A 20,845-nucleotide genomic window follows, 5' to 3' on the forward strand; every position below is an offset into this window, starting at 1 on the left:
CTCAAATGAAGAGAGATCATACTTCTGGCTTAAGGCTAAATGCGGAAAAGATGACACTACTTCCCAACTTAGTTCAGAGCCCGAATGCAGTTCCAGCCAACGTACCAGCCAGGCCGCTGCAGAACTTGATAAAAACACAGGGGTTCCGCGGTCCTGTAGGCCAATGGGTGGGTGGCACTATGGGGAGTCCCAGAGGGCGCGCAGTGGAAGCACTTGCCCCAGGACGGCAGAGTAAGGTCTGCAGCAACCGACGGCGGCGGCGGGCTGGGAGCCTCCAGCGGTGGAGCCTCGGCTGCCCGGCCGGGCCGGGCGAACTCGTGGGCTCCCAGCAGAACCGCACTCGACCCACAGTGCGTGAGTCCCAGGGCAGGGAGAGGCTTGCCAGAACCCTCTTCTTCAGGGAGTTTTTGGGTTGTTTTTAAAAATTAATTCAGCAACATCAGAATATTTCAAAGTGACAGAGATGAAGATTTCCTGACAGTCTTAAAAAAACCCAAGTGTGTGATTGCTATATGTATCTTAGAGTCATCTCAAGCCCTGTTCTGAGGGCGCTTTAGTTAAAAGCACCTTTAGAGGTGATTAGATACCTCTGGTTCTCTGTGTGTGTTGAGGGGCAGTCTCCTGTATGGGCTCCCCCGCCGGACCCCTGACTCCCTAATTATCCAAATTGTCCTCAAGGTTAATTACAATTTGGAAAAACTATGGGCTTCTCCCTCCCGAGTGAGGAGCTGGGACAAAGCAATGGCCGTTTTCTGACAGAATTTCTAGACCAGCAAAGGGGAAATCCCCAATATACATTGATTTTTAGCCACAACAATGGAAGGAGGAGGGAAGGTCCATAAGTCATCGCCAGCCTATGAGTTTTAATTTCTGGTCACGAGAAGACCTGTTCTTCATTCTAGTCCTGAGACGTTTTCTTCAGTGTGTGCGGCGCGTGTGTCTCTGTGGGCCCCACTGGGGTCTCTCTTATTTTGCCTGTGAGGTGAGTTTGTGGACCATCGGGGCCACCATCTCAGGAGCTTCGTGGGCCAGCCACAGGGGAAGGGTGGGAAGAAAGGACGGAAGGGACACCAAGCACCAGCACCTTGGAAGCCGAGGAGGCTGGGTCTGCACACACCCTGTGACGGGCTGCAGACCATGAACTGCGCCAGGGGGCGCCTGCACACCTGTCTGCTTGCCAGGGTCCTGCAGCCGAGGGGGCCACACACCCTTTGTTTCGCCTTTTGGGAAAACAAAGCAAGAGCAAAACACAAACAAATGCCTTAGAATTCTTTTTAACTCGAAGCAGCTCTGCAGTGAAGGAAGCCAACTCCCCAGGTTACCAGGATGGACCGATTACAGAGCCCAGAGTCATCTGCCTGCAGGTAATTGCCTCAATCCCCCACTTCAGTCCGCACACACAGAAACAGCCCCTCTCCCGGAGCCTCGCTGACTAGACATGTAAAATTGGTCTAATCATCTTCTGAAGAGCCGCAGCGGAAAGGGTTCCTGTGCGCGTGTGTCTGAACCACGACACTGCTAGACTCGCTCCCCCGCCGAGTCTGCAGGGTGAGTCAGAGCCTCCGCAGAAGAGAGAAAAACAACTTTGAGGCCCTCTGTCAGTGCCAGTGGCTGGAGGGCAGGTGGGATGACCAGGAGAGCTGGACAAAAGCTGCCCCCTCAAGCTGGGGGACTGAGGGCTGAGTCACCCTTGGCCAGTGCTATTTCTCCCCACAGCCCCCAGCTACAGGTGGAGGCGGATGTGCAGGGAAGAGGGGGCACCTCAGACGAGAGTCACCCGGGCTGCAGGGGTCTTTCGACACTGGTCTCTCCGCAGGCCAGGGGCATGAGCTGTGTAGGGGCGTGAGGGGTGGGCAGCTTGTAGACAGCCCCGTCCTGACTTCTGGACGGGACGCCGTCAGGCAAGAGGCTGGGGCAGAGGGCAAACCGCCTGAACTCTGGAGCTGGAGCTGAAACAGGCGGGAGGCCCCAGAGGCCCACGCTGTGTGTCAGACCAGGAGCCGAGAAATTGCTGGCCCTGTGGCAGCAGGAGGGAGGGGTGGACCACAGAGAACCTCTGTGGAGCACATGGGGACGGGAGGCAAGGCCACTCCAGGTCCTGACACAGAAGTCTGCCCATTGGTGACCTTGTCTCCCTTTCAAAGGGAAGGGCATAGAGTCCTATCGTCCCCAAAATGGCCTGGACGGAACCTGGTCATGTCACAAAGATTACTTGCCCCAGTTTGTTTTTAGCTCTAGATGACATTCACCCAAAATCACAAGATCAGGAGCTCAGGACAGTCCCCGCTCCTGCTGGTGAGTGCCCGCCACTCTCAGTCCCTGTGACCCTGGGAGAGAGCAAAGGAGCCTGGGAGAGACAGCTTGCACCCGTCTACACTGCACCCGTCTACACTGCACCCAGACCTGCGGGGTGAGTGGGCGGGCACAGCCGACTTCTCAAGGAGGCAGGGCCCGTCCGGTGATGGCCCTGGTCAGGAGTGGGGAGCAACTCCAGCCCCCACCCCCGTTCACTCCTACCCACAGTCGTCTGACAAGCGGCCCTTTCCAAGGACTGGCCAGAAAAAGGGCTCGAGAGCCATCGTGCCCACTTGCCTGGCAGCTCAGAACCAATCCCTGGCCTTCTGTCTCCTCTTGGAAAGTGGGTGGTGTCCGTGGGACTCACGACAAGAGCCTGGCAAGCCTTTGAGAACTCATGGGGTCCGCCTGTCTTCCCCAGAGTGACCAGCACAGAGCTCTGCACCTAGGGGACGGGATGGGACACAACCCTCCCAGGGACTTCGAAAAGGAAATCTCTAGGTAGAGACCCACCGGCTAAACTCTGCCTCTGGCTGTAACTGCCGGCACCAGCTTCCCCCTAGGTTTCCGTATCTGGTGTGGATGTGCTTATTCTTTGACACCTGTTGGCGACCCACTGCTGACTGTTCGGGGGCATTCCACACCGATGTGCACACTGTGCCATTGGGTGGCAGGCGTTGGCTCCCCATGACCGCCTCTCCTCACAGTGCCTGGATGAGGTCCTGGTCACAGAAGAGACCCAACGCACGATTGTAGAACAGCCAGTGTCATTTTTAATTTCCAAGACTGCTCCGGGAACGGAGGCAAAGAGGACCAACGTAATGAACAGACAGACCTGGCTCATTTCTTTGCTTTAACAAGTGAGTTTTGGCTCAAAGGGCCTACGAGCCCTATCTTGGTTACAAAAGGTCCACAGCACACACCTGTTTGCTCATGTCCTGAAATGCCACCCAAACATTCCTTCCTGTCACTGAGCCACTGCACTTTCCAACGCTTCTAAAATAGAAGCAGAGTCGGAGGAGCCCCCAGACCGTCCCAGGGCCTCCACGTGCCTTTCATGGAATCAGAACCCGTACTGCACCCAGCTCCCCCCTCCCTGGCCCGTGAGTGCCATGGAAAATATCTCCAATATGTGGTCATCTGTCTTTTGATTGAAGACCGCTTCTGACAAAGAGCCACCCAGCCCTGACAGGCATTCCATTTCAGAGCCCTAATTGTTAGAGTCCTCCTTGGGCTCCGCTGAAATCTGCCTGCTGTAACCAACACCCGTCAGTTCTAATTTTGCCTCTGGAGTCACTCAAAACACATCTTAATGCCTCTTCCAGAGGACAATCCTCGAAGGGGCTGAAGATGACATTCCTCAAATTCTTCCAAATAAGCACCTTACTGTCCAACACGGTAACGACGGGAACCCGCATTCCGCTGCACAGCCCCGCCAGTGATGCACGTCTGCACTGTATTCACCGGCAGACAGACACAGCCCCTCACTCCTCAGCTGCTAACAACCCGAGGTCGTTCATCACCCGCTTGCTCCTCTTTGAAATTCACTCTGCAGCAAGCACTTTTTAAAGTCACGCGCATAATGCATTTTAAAGAGCATTTCTGCACAGATCCATTTGCTCGACCTCGGTGCGCAGTGCGAGACAGCACCATTTCAGCGCAGTCCTCCGGCTCCTCCCGAGCCCTGGCAGCCGGACGCCGGATGTATCTGCAAGTGCAAGACCGGGGCTCGGCAGTGCAGTGTCTTGTTCAATGTCTGTTTGCTGATTAAAATGCATCTTGCAAAGAACATGCGTTACTAATGCAGAATCCAGTCCAGAACATGGACTCAGTGTTACGCAACGCACCTTTCTGAATAACGCAGGCCACCTCAGTGCATGTGTGAGCGTGGACCTACTCTGGGCCGCCACCTCCATGACAGGCACGCAGCCCTCGCGACATGCTGCACGCCTCCTCGGGAAGCATCGCCCACACCGGTGCCGACAGCTGGCACTCATCCCCACGCCAGGGGCACTCGCCAGTGGCCATGTGTGCCTAAAACCACCTGAATGGGTCTTTATGTTCCATGCCCCGTGAACAGGCTGAGCTCCTTGAAAAAAATTAAGCAGGTGTGACATTGTGGGCAGAACCCTTAAAATGTTCCCCTCACGGCAGAGAGATCAGGATTTGAGATGCCCAGCTCCAGATGCCCCTGTCCAGCGTCCCATAATCACAGCCACACGATGACTGGAGCCATCCAGGCACCTGTGACAATAAAACAAACCCTTTCAGTTTCTCTGGAAAGTGCTGGAACAGAGTACAACTAGAATGCAGACAGTAGCTTTTCATGGGGTTTGCCAGCTGAACCCCACTTTATCAGACCAGTCAGCACTGTAATGCTCCACACGAGAAGGAAGGACACCACACGGCAGACAGACACAGTCGAGGAGCTGGGTCAGGACCAGTCCAGACGAGGAATAAAGCCTCCACACGCCCAGAGCTGCCGCCAGACTAGTACCGAGTGTGTAACTCTGAATGTGCTCGTCTGAAAGTGGGCCCGGCGTTGAGGCGTGGGGGCACACCCTGCCACACTGCCCACAGCTGGGGCATGGGACTCCTCGGCCAACGGGAGGGGGTACCGGGGGGACGGCCAGTGGGCCGCAAGGGAAAGCAGCTTTCTAGGAGGTTGTGCCCCTTCATGTTTCCCCCACATGGACTTGAAGACACCAAAACTACGTGTCCCTAGTGCAGCAGCCTCATCAACATGGCTGTGGACTCTAGGAAGTGGTTTTGCCCTGAGTTCTACCACTTTTGGTCTTGCCACTATGGCAAAGGGGTACACCCTATTTTAAGAGGGGGGCAGGCACAACCCCAGAAGAACAGCGGTCACAGAGGGAACGCCAGAACTTCCAAAGGACCGTGCTTTCCTGCACCATGGCATTCCAGGGCTCCCCTCGAGGACACGGGGCTGACCTGATTGTCCGGAGCTGAGAAGAGCTACATAAACTCCCTCCAACCTTTTAGCCCTTAGAGTTCAATGCCGTGCTCCAGGGTGTGGAGCTGTCCCCCAAGCTGAACGTTCTAGGTGAGCCTGTGGCTCTCTCAGGAAGAACTCAAGCTAGAATACAGTGTTGGAGGCCATGGAGGGGCCCTGGGTGCTGACTCACCGCAGGCTAGCCCTAAACATCCTTTCCTTAACCTGACATTCCCCCCTTTCTCTTCAGTCCTACCTATTCAGCACTTAAAACAGAGCTCAGCTCTCAATAAATATTTGTTGAGTGAATGGATGTTGTTGAAAACCTGTGAGAGAGCTTTAAGGAGTACCCAGTGAGGTTTGCCTTTACAGGCATGTGTATGGGGGGGTGTCGGTTGTCCTTACCTCCTATCAGTGCAGGAAAGGCGCTTCTGAGGCCACGCCTCCAGCACCTGTTCTCAGCTGGTGCTCAGGGCAGTCCACCTGTGGGCTGGCAGGCTGGCTAGCTGGTCTGCGGGGACCCTTCCTAGGGAAGGTGCTTACTTGTCCATGAGGTAATTAGCAGGTTGAGACTGTAGGCGGGGGGAGGGGGGGGGCGAATTGTTTGGTAATTTCTGAACTCATAGTCACTATAACAGATCTGCCAAAGGTGGTTTCATGATTAATGACTGCCTGAGGTTACCAACCTCAAACTATTAAGCCCTCGGACAATACCCAGGGCTGGATCCTTAATACTCACGTAGGGACTCTCATTCCCCCTGAATGTCTGCAGTTCTGTTTGGTCTGAGCTGCTTCTGGCTTTGTTCCTGTTAAAGATTGCTCACTGGGGAAGTCCGGGAGGTGGTGTGGACCCCATGGAGTACCCCTGCCATGCCCAGGTGCCCAAGTACTCTACCCTGTGGCTCACTCCCTTGCTTCTTGGCACCCATCAGGCCCCCGCCCCTCACTTAGCCAAAATCCTTTCAAACAAGGTTCCCTCCTGCCACCTGCCGGCCCACTAGGGTCTGCGCCACCGGCTCGCCGCCGCCGCCGCGCAGCTCGCTGGGAGGCGCCCCCGCCTCCTTACTGCACATGCCCGGCAGAAGTCCTGGCGCGCAACTTTGCAGAACCTCTCCCTGTCTCCCCTCGCCTCAGTCTCCTCTCTCCTCTCCAAGGCGAGAGGACCAGCGGAGGCACCTCTCCCAAGTCTTAGACTATAGAGTCTGAGACTTCAAGAGAGGAGCCTGCGAGGAGACAGACTTTTCCTCCCCTCTCCCCACCCCTTCTTTTTGCTCAGAGGCAAGCAGAAGCGCGGAGCTTTAGAAAGTTGAGTGGGCAGAAAGGTAGGTTCTTTCCTTTTTGCCCTTCCACCGAGGTGGGGCTGGGACCTCTGGACCCAGCTTCTCACCTCGTGAGGTGCACCTTTTTCAGCTCTAGCAGCCCATGCGCACCGGAGTTGCTCTCTGCAGAGCCAGAGGGCAGCGGGTCGGCATCTCGGTGTGCGCCTAGGAGAATGGATCGCAGGTCCCGGGTTCACCAGTGGCGCCGAGCTCGCCACAATTACAACGATCTGTGCCCATCCATTGGCCGCCGGGCTGCCACTGCGCTCCTCTGGCTCTCCTGCTCCATCGCGCTCCTCCGCGCCCTTGCCACCTCCAACACCCGCGCCCAGCAGCGCGCGGCTGCCCAGCAGCGCCGGAGCTTTCTTAACGCCCACCACCGCTCCGCCGCCCAGGTATTCCCTGAGCCCCAGCGCCCCCAGTCTGACACCCAGCACGCGGAGGCAGACCGAAACCGGGTGTCCCTCCCCGGGTGTCCAGATTACGAGGAAGACTTTGACTACGAATCCGAGTCCGAGTCTGAAATTGACTCTGAGATCGACTTCGACACCGAGACGGAGACCGCCCCCACCACTGAGCCCGAGACCGAGCCTGAGGACGAGCGCGGCCCCGTGGTGCCCAAGCAGAGCACCTTTGGCCAGTCGCTCACTGAGCGTCTCCAAGCTCTGAGGCTGCGGAGCCCCGACGCCTCCCCAAGCCGCGCACAGTCCAGCACTCAGGAGCCCAGGAGCCCCAGAGAGCGGGAGGTGCCCCAGCCCAAGGACAAGGATCCGAGGGACCCGCAAGAATACGTGGAGCCAAAAAAGGAGGAGCAGCAGCGCCGCTGCAAGCCCAGGGAGCCCACCCGCCGCGACCCATCCCCGGAGTCCCCTTCCAAGAGGGGACCCATCCCCATCCGGCGCCACTAATGGAGGGCTCGGTCCAGATTCTCCTTGTTTTCTTTGATTCAGGTGAGCTGCCCACCGCGAAACTGGGGAGGCTGGGGTCGGGGTGGGAGCTGCGGGAGGAAGGGAAGGAGGAGGAAAGGCAGGTCAGGAGGAAAGTGGGACGAGACTGGGCATTGCTAGCCATCCCGGGAAGTGGGGGGCCAGGGCGAGCCCAGAAGGGCTCCCCAAATCACCCCAGTGTGCCGGAGGGCGGCCAGGTGGCCAAAGGCTTGTTGGACGGTGGGAGGCTCCTTGCACCCCGCTGGAGACACCTGAGGCCCGAGCTGGTGCCCAGGACGCACAACTGGATCCCGGACATGCCCCAGATTTCCGACTGTACACCCCAAAAGCACAGGTAAGTCAGTTGTTTTCTGCGCTTTTTTCCCTCCTGGAGAAGGCTAGTCTCAAACAAGTTGGCTTTAGCGGGTGCCTGAAATGTGGTTTGGAGGTGCGCAGGGCGCGCGCCAACTTTCACAAAGCCACAGCAGCCGCGCTGTAGCGACACTGTTGCAATGTGCGAAAAGTAACCAGACCAGCATTGGGCGAGAGAACTCTGGGGACAGCCGGCGGGGAAAGTTGCGCGAGGTGCTTAAGACACTCAGAGCCTGGAGCCCAAGTCCCGGTGCTTCCAATTTGGAGCCTCGGGATCCTGGGTGCCAGTGCCCCAGGCGGCTGTGCACCAGTCCTGGCCACCACCAGTCTCCCAGCGCTGGCGGGGCTGAGACCGCCACAAAGAGTGTGCACACCTGCCCTCGCGCACCCTAGAGCCGACCTCTCGAGAGCCCCAGGCAGTTCCCTAAGATTTCCGGTACCTGGAGGGCAGGCAGAGGAGGTATGAGAGCCTCAGGGGTGCCTCTAGGGCTGCTGAGGTTGGTGCCGCGCGGGCTTGGTCACATTGCGTCAGGGTATCTCCAACCTCCTGGCGCAGCTGTTCTGGCAGCAGGGCTGGGTGCAGCCTGGATGGAGAGGTCCCGGGCTGTTTGCGCAGTACCCTGGTGATGAGAGAGAGGGTCGAGAGACCTGAGAGGTGCTCATGTTCGGAAAGGTAAAGCAGAACAAGAAGTGGGCTGGAGAGGGGCCACGTAGATCGTCAGGACACCTACAAAGGGTCCCCAAAAGTGTGGCACCCGCGGAGCTGGGGAAAGGTTTCCGACCCAACGCAAGTCTTTGGGCGATGGGTCGAGATGGGGTAGGGCGGCAGCTTCGGCAGCCTCTGGGTGGGGAGGCGGCGCTCACCGGCCATTTTCAGCTCGGGTGGAGCCAAGTTTAAAATCTGTAATCTGAGGTGAAACTGCCCCTGTATCCGAACACAAAACCGGCTGCAGTCCGGTAACACGTCGTCGGTGCAGAAAGTGTGCCTTTGTCACCAGTCCTGGGGGAAAAGACGGATAAGTGAAACATATCTACAAAACCTCTCCTGATTTGGAAATCCATCTTGGTGCGTGTGCGTCTGATTTTTCCCGGGGTTTGAATTATTCTGAGAGAATGACTTGGGGGAAAGGTGAGCATTTTGAGGCTTGAAAAGATGGTCGGGTTCTTAGAATCCTACAAAAAAGGAAGCAGCCAGAAGGAACGGACCTTTGAACGGTCTTGCTTCCAGGTCTCCTCCCTAGGGAAGGTGGCACTGCGCCCTGGGACTAAGTTGTGCGCGCCGTGGCTGTGGTTTTCATGTGTAAATACCCAGTGGGCAAACACTCCGCCGGTGGCTGGTTGGCCAGGGGCTTCCCCAGGCCGGGTGGAGGTGTCCTAAGTCTGGAGGCTGCCTTGGGCTTGCAGGGGGGTCAGGCTTGCCGCGCCGAGCCCCGCTGCGCCGAGCCGCGCCGAGCCGCGCCGAGCCCCGCGGAGCCATGCCGCGCTGAGCCGTGCTGAGCCATGCCGAACTGTGCCGGTGACTCGAACGTGTGAAATTGCTTAGTGAAGTGAAGCTCCCCAAAGTTGGAACTTCTGCTTATGGTGATGCTGTGTTTCTCCCTGTGGCTGAGTGTTGCTCTCCCTTGGGCAAAGCCTGAGTTCACCAGTGACGAGGCAGAAGTAGCCAGGGTTCCGGTTGGCTTTGGGGGCTGCTTTTCAGTGTGGGGAGCTAACTTTCAAAGATTGGGGCTACTTTCACCGGTTTTTCTACAGAGGTAGGGTTTTCACCAGAGAAATTAGCATGTTGCCTTGTTGCAAGAGGAATTAAACAAGTTCTTTAAAAAGTCCTCAGTGCCTTGCCTGTACCCCTCACCCGAGTCTGCACGAGGAGGCTGGCTAAAAAAACTGTAAGCAATATACAAGTTCACTGAGGGGGGAGGGGCATCTAGGAACACACAAAGAGTTTGCCATCTTTCAGACACTCTCTCTGCAAACTGATGGGGAAAACCTGTTACCCACCCCCACAGTCCTCCCCTCCCCCACTTCCTCCTTCCATCCTGCTCCAGGGCATGAGATCCATTAGGCTCCATACAGAACAACGGAGAGCCTTGCCAGACCCCCGGGGAAGTGCCCAGGGCCCTCCTGAGGAGAGGGGGCTTTGCAACACAGACACCCCAAACCCTCTTCTGCCCAAGGCACCTATGTTCACCTCCCTTTCTTTTCCAGAGATGTTTCTGGCAAGTTCTGCAAGCACTCCCAACTCACTAGCCTGCCCAGCAGCCCTTTGTCTCACCTGTTAAACTGAAGTTAGCATTTGAATTGGCTCACCAGGCGGTCAGCAAGAGATGTGGTTGGGTCTGGTGAGGGAATTCTCCAGAAAGGTAGACTTGATTGTTGACCACAGAGGAGAATATCTCCAGTATTTCACAGTATTTTAAAGGCAGACAGAGAGAGGAGAACAAAGTTAGTTGAACTTGCTGATGTGCGCCAATGTTTTTAGGGTTTTTTCCTTTGCTACTCAGTCATCCGCTCACTGGGGACTTGCTTTCTCTTGGATGCTGCTCTTCTAACCTGACTGTCCGCACTGGGGGGCCGTGGGGCCCTGTCCGAACGCTGCGTGGTCCTGAGAGTCCGCCGTGCGCGCGCGCCTACGTTTTGGCAAACTTTGAATTAATGTTTATCGGAACTGAAGAACTGGAAAGGTTAAAGTTTGGAACTGTCTAAGATAATGGGTCTTGAATGAACTTGATGTGCCCCCTGCACCCCCCACCCCGCCCCAATTTCGGCAGCTGTGCTACAGGTTTAATGAAGAAGCAAGCTGAGACTTCAGTGTCGGTAAGAACGAGGTATTTTTTAAAAGCCCCTGCGTGGATTTGTATCCTTGCCACTCTTCATGCCAAGGGCAGCTGTGCAGAGGGGACCCAGCAGAGACCCTGGGTGGAGGGGGGGTGTCTCTTTAACAGAAAGTTACCTAGAACAAGAAACGATCCTGAAACCAAATGCAGCTTCCAGCAGGGAGTGATGTCACAGCTCAGCACAGGGGACCAGTCTCAAACGACAGCTGTAACCCCTGAGCTGCAGAATGGGGAGAGGGGCCCCTCCGCTGCTCTGCAGGGTCAGTGACTCGGGCACTAGAACGTCAGGTCCAAGGATCTTCTAGTCCCTGACTGCCCAGCGGCCTCCGGTCAAACCCAGCATGTCTCCTGCCTCAGTTTCTCCACATGGAACACGAAGCGGCTGCATGGGGTATTCCCAGCATGCCTTTCAGCTCCACAGGCCTACAGGCCGATTCCTTTAAGAAACCTAGAGTTGCCCAGTTTGAACACTAATGGAGCCAAAACATTTTTCAAAGCTTGATCAAGTCAAAAGCACCAGTTGTGAATAAGTCTGTTTTGTGTTGATGTAATCTGAGTTTGTCAAATCTGGTTTTAAATTGGGGGCAGAATGATGGCAGGAGGCCAGTTCGAGAACACAGGATCCCACTGCACCCATGATGTGCCCGTGACTATCCCGTGGCTAACCCATGAGGGACACAGGCAGAGGTGCAGTGGTCTCGTGGAGGCTGCTTCCCCCACCTGCGCCCTCTGTGTGAGAACAAGCTCGGGGGGGCGGGGGGGCACAGGGCCAGCAGACAGACTGCGGCGCTGACCACCAGTGTTCACTGACCACAGGTGGTGAATGTGCTTCAGGAATACCTCCAAGTGTCCTGACTAGGCCAGGCCCGAAGCAAGCGGCTCACAAGCTGCAGCTAGTTAGGATAAACCGATTTTCTCCACCTTTTTTTTTCCATTATCACTCCCTCCCAGGAGCTTTTTTGGACTTTTTCTCTCAGTTGCATCTCTCCTGTGCCATCTGATGACCAGCCACTCTCGAGTGCGGCGGCACTGTCTCTGTGCCACGGGGCCCGGGAGTGACTCAGAGTTTCTGTCCTGCCCCCAAACGACGCTGCCTCTATTGTAAACGCACGGATGTAAAAGCAGAGCCAATGTCTGCAAAACCAAACTGGCTTATGTCAAATTAAGTGATTGAACATCTCGTTTTTGTTGGATATTTAACCTTTTTTTGGCCCCACAGTACAAGGCAATAGTATAGAGAAGGTGAATTTTACTGATGTTTGCTTCCCCCTTTTCAATGAATTTTGTTTTGGTTTTCCCCAAAGCCCCCAGAGCAGAGGTTGGTACTGGTGGTGCCTAGTTAACTCAACAGCCCGGTGACTCAGCTGCCCCAAGGCCCCGGGCCACAGTCACCTGTTGCCAGGGCTCAGGCTGCACAGGCAGGAGCCCCAGCCCGCCAGGCTAGCTCCCTGCTCCTGGGAGGCTGTGCTCCTGCCAGTGTGTAGGGTGCTTATTTTAGGGTGCTCACGGTACAAGATGACAGTGGGTGTGGGGATCAGAAAGGCCCAAGGGAATAAGTGAGTGAAATGAGGCTGCGTGGGCGGGAGACAGGTGGCCACCGTGCAGGGTAGAGTTGAGGGTGGCCAGGGCAAAGGTGTGAGGTTGGGGGAAGAGAACTGGTGCAGGGAAGCCCCAGGGAAGGCAGAGGGGGGCTGGGGGCGGCGGCTCGAGGCCTGTGAATGTTTGGGCCATCCAGCGCAACCTGAAGAAATAAGGGGTGGGGGTTAGGGGACACTAAGTGGCAGTCTTTGACAGCATTTTGATAGCTGAGGACAGCAGTGGAGGGCCACTGGCAGAGAGAGCTCAGATACACTACCCTTGACCTTGCTCATACCCCCACCCCCGGTCTCTTATAGACCTGGCCCAGAAATTTCAATTCCATGGGTGCAGTGGAGTCGCCATACATGTAGCTCAGCTCACGCGCTTCCACCAAACAAAGATTTACACCTTAGGAAATCTTGTTTTGTAGTTCAAATCCTAAATCTTAGGTTTTGGTTCTTGGAGGGGCCCCAACTTAAGGGGTGTGAGGGACACAGGGCCTCGAGCTGGCAGCACCTGAAGAAGACAAGTCTCTCCTCCCCCCAGGCAAGAGCTGGTCTCTGAGTGCCTGGTTTATGTTGCTGTGTCAATTAGACTTCATTAGGAAAATTCGCTCTGGGGAACTGGGGCCCTGGGTGAGGGTGAGATACACCATTCCCCTTACATGCAAATGATGTTGGCCAGAAGCCCCCAGGGGGCCTGGAATTTCCACCGTGAATGACGGAAATTTTAAACAGAGCTTCCACTAAAGCCAAAGTTATCTTCCGGGATTCCCTCTCAGCACCCCAACCCCCATGTCACCCCCCTATTAGCCCCCTTCCTTTGGTACTGTTTGTCTTTTCTGGATTGGCCACTTCTCCCCTCAAAATTCTCTGCTGCATCACCAGTGAACCCGGAGAAGGAACGCACAGGCTGGGGGCTGTCTGGACCCACAGCGCCTGCGTAGTGGTCAGGGGACCCCTCCAGCCCGGTGCGGCAGAGCTGGGCAGCCCTTGCAGACGAGGGCTGAGCACAGCCAGCGAGCTCCAGAAGGTGCTGGCTTCACTGTGGGGGACCCTGGCCACTGGGCCCCAGAGCAGCCTCTGGCAGTTCCCCCAGGCCTGGGTCCCGCCGTCTTTAGTATCAGCACTGCCTCTGCCCCTGCCCCTCACCCATCAGAGGCGCTCCCCGCTTCGGTGGGCATTAGCCTGCGACAGCCTGGTCCTGCAGACCCCTCTGCAGACAGCAGTGGGCTGCTGCTGCCTCCATCGGCCGAGTTGGGCAGAAGAGATGCCGGGAGGCAGGAGATGCAGCGCATCTGAGCTCAACAGTAATTCATTGAACGGCTTCAAGTCTTATTGCTACTCAGTCAGCACTCAGAAACCATCTGTCACTGGGAGGCTGAGAAGTGTCATAGTGGTCCCAGCTCTCTTCCCGGTGTCCTCTCCCTTTTGCCATTTCCTCGAAACTGGTGGGAAGACCCTCCTTTCCCTCGTTTGAAAGAAACCCCACTGACAACGAATGACAGGTCTGGGCTGCAGAGGCTGTTCTGCACTGACCCCCCCCCAGGGCCACAGCAGGGGGAAGTACCGCCAACAGAAAGGGTGGGCTTTCCCGCTTTCTGCTCCTTCCCCCTGGCCCACCCCCTCTGTCAGAGGGCCCTCCTCTCCTCTGCGCTAGGGCGCTACGGCGCTACGGCTTCCAGGGATACGGGGATGAGCTAAGAGTGGAGGCTGACAGGCAGCTACTTACAATCTGGATGTGTCTGTGCACCTGGCAGTAAGAATCCCCCAGTGTAAATATGTCGACTGTTGTTTGCTGGTTCTATGTGCTGGTGTGGAGGCGTCAGTATAGGGCTAAGACTGACTTTGGGAAGCCCGGGGTAACACGTGGGGCCACCAAGGAAAGGGACTACATCTCTGCAGGTGGCAGTGGTATACTGTTCAGAGCCACACTGAAAGAATATCTTCTTTGCAGTGGGGTTAGCTATTTACAAAAAAAGCCAGCGGATTTGCTAACCTATGGCACCTGGGCCATTTGGTCTGCACAGACTGCCTCTCCCCAAAAGTGTGGTTCACCTGGGACGCAGTGCCCTGTCCTGTCCCATTCCTGGTGCCTCACGTGGAGGAAACTGCTGCTTTTTCAGCAGCTGGAACCCAGCTGGGTTTGGACCCTCAGTTCTCACTGTAGCCCCCAAGTCCCACAGTCCTGGGAGGGACAGGGTCCAGACCCAGGCACACAGCTTCAGTCCTTCACCCCTTCCCCCCAGCTCTGCCACCTCCAGTAGCCCTGCCCGGCCTGCCCTGCCAGCAGCTCCAGACTCCCCTCCCTCATTCCTTTTCGCTCCTATGCAGTAGATACCTCCTTCTTGGGTGGGAGGCCTTCCCGAACTGGAAATCTGGGCTTCAGAAACTTTGCCATTAGAAAACGACAACAGCAGACTCTAATCATGCCCCCTTGAGGGGAGGGGTTGCTGGACTGGGCTGCCCACTTCCATTCACCGCTGGCCCTGTCCAGCCAAGGCAACGTCACACTTCTGTCTTAAGCCAGTAAGATCACCAGCCCTGCGCAGGCTCACCAGATGGTCCCACTAATCAGGGTGGCCCCTAGTTGGCCCATCCATGCATCACCCCCAGCTCTCACCATAAGAGACTCCTCGGATCGTGGCCAGGCCACCCGGCTGCCTTTTGGGTCGGTCCACTTCTCCAACATCTGGCCACACTTACAGGTTCTCTGGAGTCCCACTGCACATCTGTGGTGGAGTTTCAGCTCTGAACCCCACTCACCCAAGCAATTTAGGGTTTGGGGAGTCTGGTGGCCAGTCACTACAGAAAAATACACACAAGTGGACAGAAAGAGGAACATCAGAGTTACATGCTGCATTTTTTTAATTCATCCTAGTTTACCTTTAAAACAGGGTGATTCTACTCAGAGCTAAAGTCCCTTCTCAGCCTGTTGCAGTGGCTTTGCCGTGGGGCGGGCCGGGGGCAGGCTTGCCCTCCAGGAGACATTCAGCAAAGTCGAGAGACGTTCCTTGCTGCTACAACTAAGGGGATGCTGCTGGCATCTAGTGGGTAGAGGCTGGGGATGCTGCTAAGCATCCCGCACTGCACAGGCAGTTGCCACCACAGAGGACCTGGCCCCCAGTGCCGACAGTGTGGAGGCTAAGGAAACACCATGTGGGTGAGCGGAGCTGCCCAATTCTCCTTCTCCCCTCTGCTGTAGCCACTGGGCCCTTCCTGGCCCTCTGCACTCTCCTGTCTGGTTCCCTTCCCTTCTCCAAGTGTTCAAGATTCTGACACCAAATGTATCTCTCCCCTTGAGGGTATTTTCTGATCCAGCGAACTCATACCCCAATAAGGATGATTGTCACTTTGAATTTGGGGTTTTTACCTTTCTTCCAAACTTCAGGCTGTAAAATCACCACCTAGACTGCCCACCCTTCACCTCTGCCCATCCAACCCCATGTGGCTCGGCCTTCAGGTCAGCTCCTGCCAACTTCCCTTTCCACTTGGATTTTATCATCCAGGAGTCAAATGTTGGCTCTGCTGCCTTCTATGCAATTTTAGCACCAGTTGCTAGAGGGTCCTTCTTTCAACCTTCCTGCTTCCTTCCCCAGGTGTAGGCCTCTGCTCCCTGTATTCTCTGAGATACACTGCACACTGCCCCAACGGGTCCTAATACCAGCCTCAACTCTTTACCCACGGGACAACCGAGAAGACTGTCTGCAGTGCCATTTTCTACCAAATTCGCCTCAAAACTGCTTATCCTGATATTCCTGGTGTCCTGGAAGAGACCCCATCTGTTTTTTCCTGCCTCCTCTCCCACTGCCCGGTAGCCTGCTTGCCCTACCCAGCCCTGTACCCCCATGTGCTACCATCTTTGCTCCTCCTGGGTCAACACCTCCCATCCCCCACCTCCTATTCATAGTTAAGCCCTGTGTCCCTCCATGGAAGGAAGCCCTTTTGAACTGCCATTGTCTCCATCACGACTTTCAGGGTCCGCCCAATCAAAGGTCTTTCATCTCTATGCTGCTTACCCTTTAGAATGGTAACTTGCCCAATCTCGATCCCTTCAAAGCACGTGCTCCCCAGAAAGAGCATGGAACAAAGGCAGCCCACGGGCCCGCTGGGGTGTCAAACAAAGAGACCCCTACTCCCTGCTCGATAAATTGTGTTTTAGGAAAGAGCAAGGCCTGGCGAGTGCAACGGTCCCTTTGGGGCCCCATCGTGGCCTCCCTGGGGCTCAAACCCCACATCTACTGACCTTGCACTTCGGCAGAGCTCAGCATCCCCGGGGCCTCAACTCCTTATCCATAGGGGCTGCTCATCTGCACCAGGGCGGTCAGCCCTCTCTTCCCTTGGGGTCCTGGAAATCTCCGTTCTCGCCCCAGCAGTCGCCCCCTCGGTGGGGTGTGTTTGTCCAGCGCCATCAGGGAGACCAGAGGTTGGCCCCTGAGAGCTCCCGACCACTTTGTGAGTTTTTGGAGTCAGTTAAAGTGAACCCCACGATGCTCGCCGGCCTCGCGGTGCCCGGGGTCTGACCGCCCTACGCCCACCCCCTAACTGATTTCCAAACACCCCATCAGCACAACCTCTTAGGGCGTTCCAACACCGCGCCCCCTATTGGACCTCCCACTCATATCCGGTTTCCGGTCCAATGCCCCCTGCTCATTCGCCAACCAGCCTTGATTGGCGTGACCCCAGCCCAATGGCTGGCCCAGCCCTGGGGTCGGAGGGGAGCGAGTTGTCTGTTGGGACCCAGTTGGCACATTGAGTGGATGCTGGAATAGTTGAAGCGCTGCGCGTGGATGTAGTTGGCTAAAGTTTGAGCCAAAGTTCAGTGTTGGCATTTGGAAGTGTGGAGACTCACAGAGGTTAGATGATACACCTTTGGGGGACCCCAAACGTTGCCCAGGCTGAGACTCCATCAGCTTTCCTCCGCGCAGCGCGGCAACACCGGCGGCAGATGCGGGAACAAGGCTGCGCTGTGGCTGCGGTCTTCTCATTCTACAAGGGAAGCGTCCGATTGAATGAGATCGGATTGCGAGTGGTTCGCCCGCCCGCGGCTCGCTGGTACCGTGGCTCGCTGGTACCGCGGCTCGCTGGTACCGCGACGCGCCGCGCTTGCGGCGGCCCGCCTCGTGTTCCATTCATCCCGCCATCCCTTCCCCGCCCGCAGGCCGGGGGACCCCTTTTCTTCTGCCCAGCCGCCTTGCACCTGAACCTAAAAGTGACTCGCAAGCCCGTGTCACCCTCTGATAAGAGACCTGATGCCCATGTCCCGGTTTTACATGATCCGCAAGCAACAAAATTTTCCCGGGGCTCAGATCCCACCACAGACCCCAGAGCCAGACCAGTATGTACACATGCGCGGATCATGTAAAACCTGCCCAGGCAGTGTGGTATGGACCTCCTCCCCGCGAGCTCTGAGCCCACCACGCGCCACGGAGACGGGAGCGCGGGTGGCGGTTGGTGTTTTTTTTTTACCAGGTTTAGGGGCACCTCAGCGGGTTCTTGCGATTGGAAAGTAAAAGCGGCTACCTGGAGGTTCCCATAATGAGAGGAGAGCGGCTGGAAGCGGGCTGGAGAGGAGCCAGAGGAAGCATCTGGCTGACCGACCCTACGGCCGGTACCCGAGGCGGGCAGCCACGCATCGCGGCAGCTGTTGCCGGCGCGGCTCGGCGCGGCACGATACGATGTGTGTCTTTGGGTTCGGTGCGCACAGGGTTGACCAGTCTCTGAAAGCACCATAAATAAGCACCATAAATAAATCCCGACTGAAATCCTCTTTAACCCTTCCCCAGAGCAGTAGGACCCCTGGAACTCTGAGGCCTGCACTCTGTGGGGTCCCCGTGCGCAACCTGCGCCCCCTATTTCATGCTGCCGCGGCTCCTGTTTAGAAGGTCTCCGTGGTACGTGCCCGAGACCCTCTTATTCCCCGAGTCATTTGTCCACATAAATGGGAGAGAACCCAGCCTGTGTTGCCCTCAGCTACTGCCGAGACCCTCCCAGAGCGTTGGTGGGGATGGGGGACATGAAGTGCTTTACAGAGTCATCCTTGGCAAGCCGGCAACCAAATGCCGCAGAAGCAGTGGAAAGCACCCCAAGGCATTTTTAAAAAATCGTGCACACGCACGCGCCATCCCTGCGCCCTTCACCACCTTCTCTCCACTGGTGGGCTCACGACCACCTGTCGCATTCTCGAACGTGACCTTGCCCCCTTCCCACATGCCCAAAACCTTGCGCTCCGAACTAGGGAGCTCAGGATTGAAGGCTCCCTGGGGTTGGGGGCTGCGACCCTTGAATCGACAGGTCCTTTGAGGTGAAGAAACCGTCACGCAGCACTCCTCCCCCCGGGGAGAGACTGTTGTGTCTGGGAGGGAGGGTTTCGGTTCCTGCGTTCCTACCGCCCGGGGCCCACGTCTTGCGTCACGTGTCCCGCAACGCAGGAGAGCTCTCTCTCTCTGGCCAGGGGAGAAGAGAGGAGGGAGGACTCCCAATCAGTCAGGGAGAGGAGTGGAAGGAGCTAAAGCGTCCCTGCGAGACCTGCGCTCATCGCCCCCTTACCCAAAGTCCAGGGCTTCCGGAGACAGAAGCCGGCTCCCGCAGCCGCCTGGGCACCAGGCCGGCGTCCCCTGGCGGCAGAGAGAGAGCACTACGAGCGATTTTCGGACCGAATCGACACGCTCCTCAGATCCAAGCAGGCGGGGCTGGCCTGGAGGACAGAGAGAGAGACAGAGAGAGGAGGGAACAAGGCCAGGCCAAGGGGGTGGGGGGCGCCAGGGGGCAGCCTGAGGGCATAAAAAGTGTCCAGGAAGGAGATAAGACTCCACCAGCAACACCGGAGGTGGTTCTGCCGTAGTCTGCGGCTGGAGGCCCTGACCCCTGAGACCTCACAAGGGCTGACAAGTGAGGTTGGAGAACTTTCTCGCTGGTACTTTGGCTTTTTTGGAAAACATTTTCTTCACCCTAGTTTGGCTGGGTGCTCCGTCTTCCGGGGCCCCAAGTTTATTTTAAGAGTCCGCCACCGTGTTATGGGCATGTGCGACCGCCTCGACGGCAACGATATGTCAGGACAACGCGATAGCCCCCTTGAACTCGGGGAACAGCCCGAGGAGCAGCCACCTTTGGAGGCCCCAGGGGCAGCTGCCCCCAGTGCTGGGCCTAGCGCAGCCGAAGAGATGGAGACCCCACCGCCTCGCAGGGAGCCCACCCCCATCGAGACTGAGGGCGAGGCCCGTGGGTCCCCAGAGGTCTCCAGACCCAGCTTCCAGGGCCTTGGCGAAGGTGTGGAGGAAGCCAGAGCTCATGGAGGCTACAGCCCACCTCCCGAGGAAGCCATGCCCTTCGAAGTCGAGCAGCCCAGCTCAGCAGGCTTCTGGCCGACCCTGGAGCAGCCTGGAGACACCAACGTGGCCCGTGCAGGCCTCCAGGCTCTCAGGCCAGTGCCTGTGGAGCCCAGAGCACTCAGGGCGGCCACACCGGGCCTGGGAAGCTACAGCCCTCCACCCGAAGAAGCCATGCCCTATGAGTCTGAGCAGCCTCCCCAGGCAGATGGAAGCCAGCCTCTCTTGCAGGTCTCAGACATCACTCCAGGAGCCCCGGGAGTGGGGGTCTCGAGCACTCCCCCCGAGGAGCCCCAAGCCCTCAGACCAGCAAGCGCAGGCTTCGGAGGAGGCAGCCCTCCCCCTGAGGAGGCTATGCCATTTGAGTTTGATGGAGCAGTCTTCGGGGACGACAGCCCACCCCCCGGGCTCCCGAGAGCCAGCCTACAAACTGGCCACGGCGGCGGCAGCCAGTTCTCATCACTGGAGGTGCCGAGTGCGGTCCTCCTCACTCCCACCACGAACGAGCCCCCCCTCTGGATCCCCGGCGCCATCCGCAGCTCATCTCGAGAGGCTCTCAGACCTATTCCACACTTCGTGGGCGGCAGCCCCCCAATGGAGATCTCCGGACCCCCGCTCGAGATCGGCAGCGCCCCCATTGGGGTCCACGACGCTCCCGTCAACGTGGACAGCCCCCCAATCGCGCTTGACGGCCCGCCCATCGAGGTCTCCAGAGCCCCAGTTAAGAGAGAGCGAGCAGAGGGAGAGAGACCCCCAGTCGAGGGCGAAGCAGCCGAGATGGAAGGAAGCTCAGCCGACTCAGCCGCTGCCGCCGCAGCAGAGGGACGCCAAGTCCCCTCTCCGGGAGACGGAGCTCCTGCCGCAGGGGCCGCTCCAGACACCGGGGCCGCTGCAGACCCCGGGGCCGCTTCAGACGCCGGGGCCGCGCCAGAAGCCGGGGCCGCGCCAGACGCCGGAGCCGCTCCAGACGCCGGGGCCGCTGCAGACCCCGGGGCCGCTCCAGACGCCGGGGCCGCGCCAGAAGCCGGGGCCGCGCCAGACGCCCCAGCCACCCCAGCTGCGCCTGCCACCCGGGCAGCCCCTGTCGCCCGGGCAGCCTCTGCCTCCTGGGCAATCCCTGCCTCCCGGGCAGTCCTTGCCGCCCGCGCAGTCCCTGCCGCCCGGGCTGCCCTTGCCGCCCGGGCAGCCCTTGCCGCCCGGGCAGCCGTTACTGTCTCCAATATTCCAGCCGCTAGGGCCGC

The 20,845-nt window shown here is 57.7% G+C and overlaps 2 protein-coding genes and 1 long non-coding RNA gene across 4 annotated transcripts in view; 2 read left to right on the plus strand and 1 right to left on the minus strand.

The window, feature by feature from the left end:
- Window positions 1-3,765: 3,765 nt before the first annotated feature.
- On the minus strand, window positions 3,766-10,369 carry LOC118996541 (uncharacterized). Of its 2 annotated transcripts, XR_005068509.1 has the most exons (5): window positions 10,138-10,369; window positions 8,730-8,865; window positions 8,306-8,485; window positions 5,654-5,820; window positions 5,565-5,585 (listed from the first exon to the last, which is right to left on the minus strand). It is a non-coding gene; the product is annotated as an uncharacterized LOC118996541 (long non-coding RNA). The 2 variants fall into 2 exon arrangements; XR_005068510.1 differs by lacking the exons at window positions 5,565-5,585; window positions 5,654-5,820 and adding an exon at window positions 3,766-4,539.
- The window catches only part of LOC118996540 (neuroendocrine secretory protein 55-like), a 48,095-nt gene continuing 33,564 nt past the window's right edge, over window positions 6,315-20,845 (plus strand). The window contains exons 1-2 of the mRNA XM_037059980.1: window positions 6,315-6,570; window positions 6,659-7,517. Coding sequence (XP_036915875.1) covers window positions 6,741-7,475 — 735 coding nt within the window. The 5' untranslated portion in view covers window positions 6,315-6,570; window positions 6,659-6,740 and the 3' untranslated portion in view covers window positions 7,476-7,517. The remainder of the gene's footprint in view (window positions 6,571-6,658; window positions 7,518-20,845) is intronic.
- Window positions 17,225-20,839, plus strand: LOC118996448 (protein ALEX-like). Its single transcript, XM_037059835.1, has 4 exons — window positions 17,225-17,363; window positions 18,832-18,962; window positions 19,333-20,714; window positions 20,833-20,839. The coding sequence occupies exons 1-4, from the start codon at window positions 17,225-17,227 to the stop codon at window positions 20,837-20,839; spliced, it is 1,659 nt and encodes a 552-aa protein (XP_036915730.1).

The sequence above is a fragment of the Sturnira hondurensis genome, unplaced genomic scaffold (assembly GCF_014824575.4).
Source record: "Sturnira hondurensis isolate 20B ecotype Veracruz unplaced genomic scaffold, ASM1482457v3 Scaffold0011378, whole genome shotgun sequence".
Taxonomy (NCBI): Eukaryota; Metazoa; Chordata; class Mammalia; order Chiroptera; family Phyllostomidae; genus Sturnira; species Sturnira hondurensis.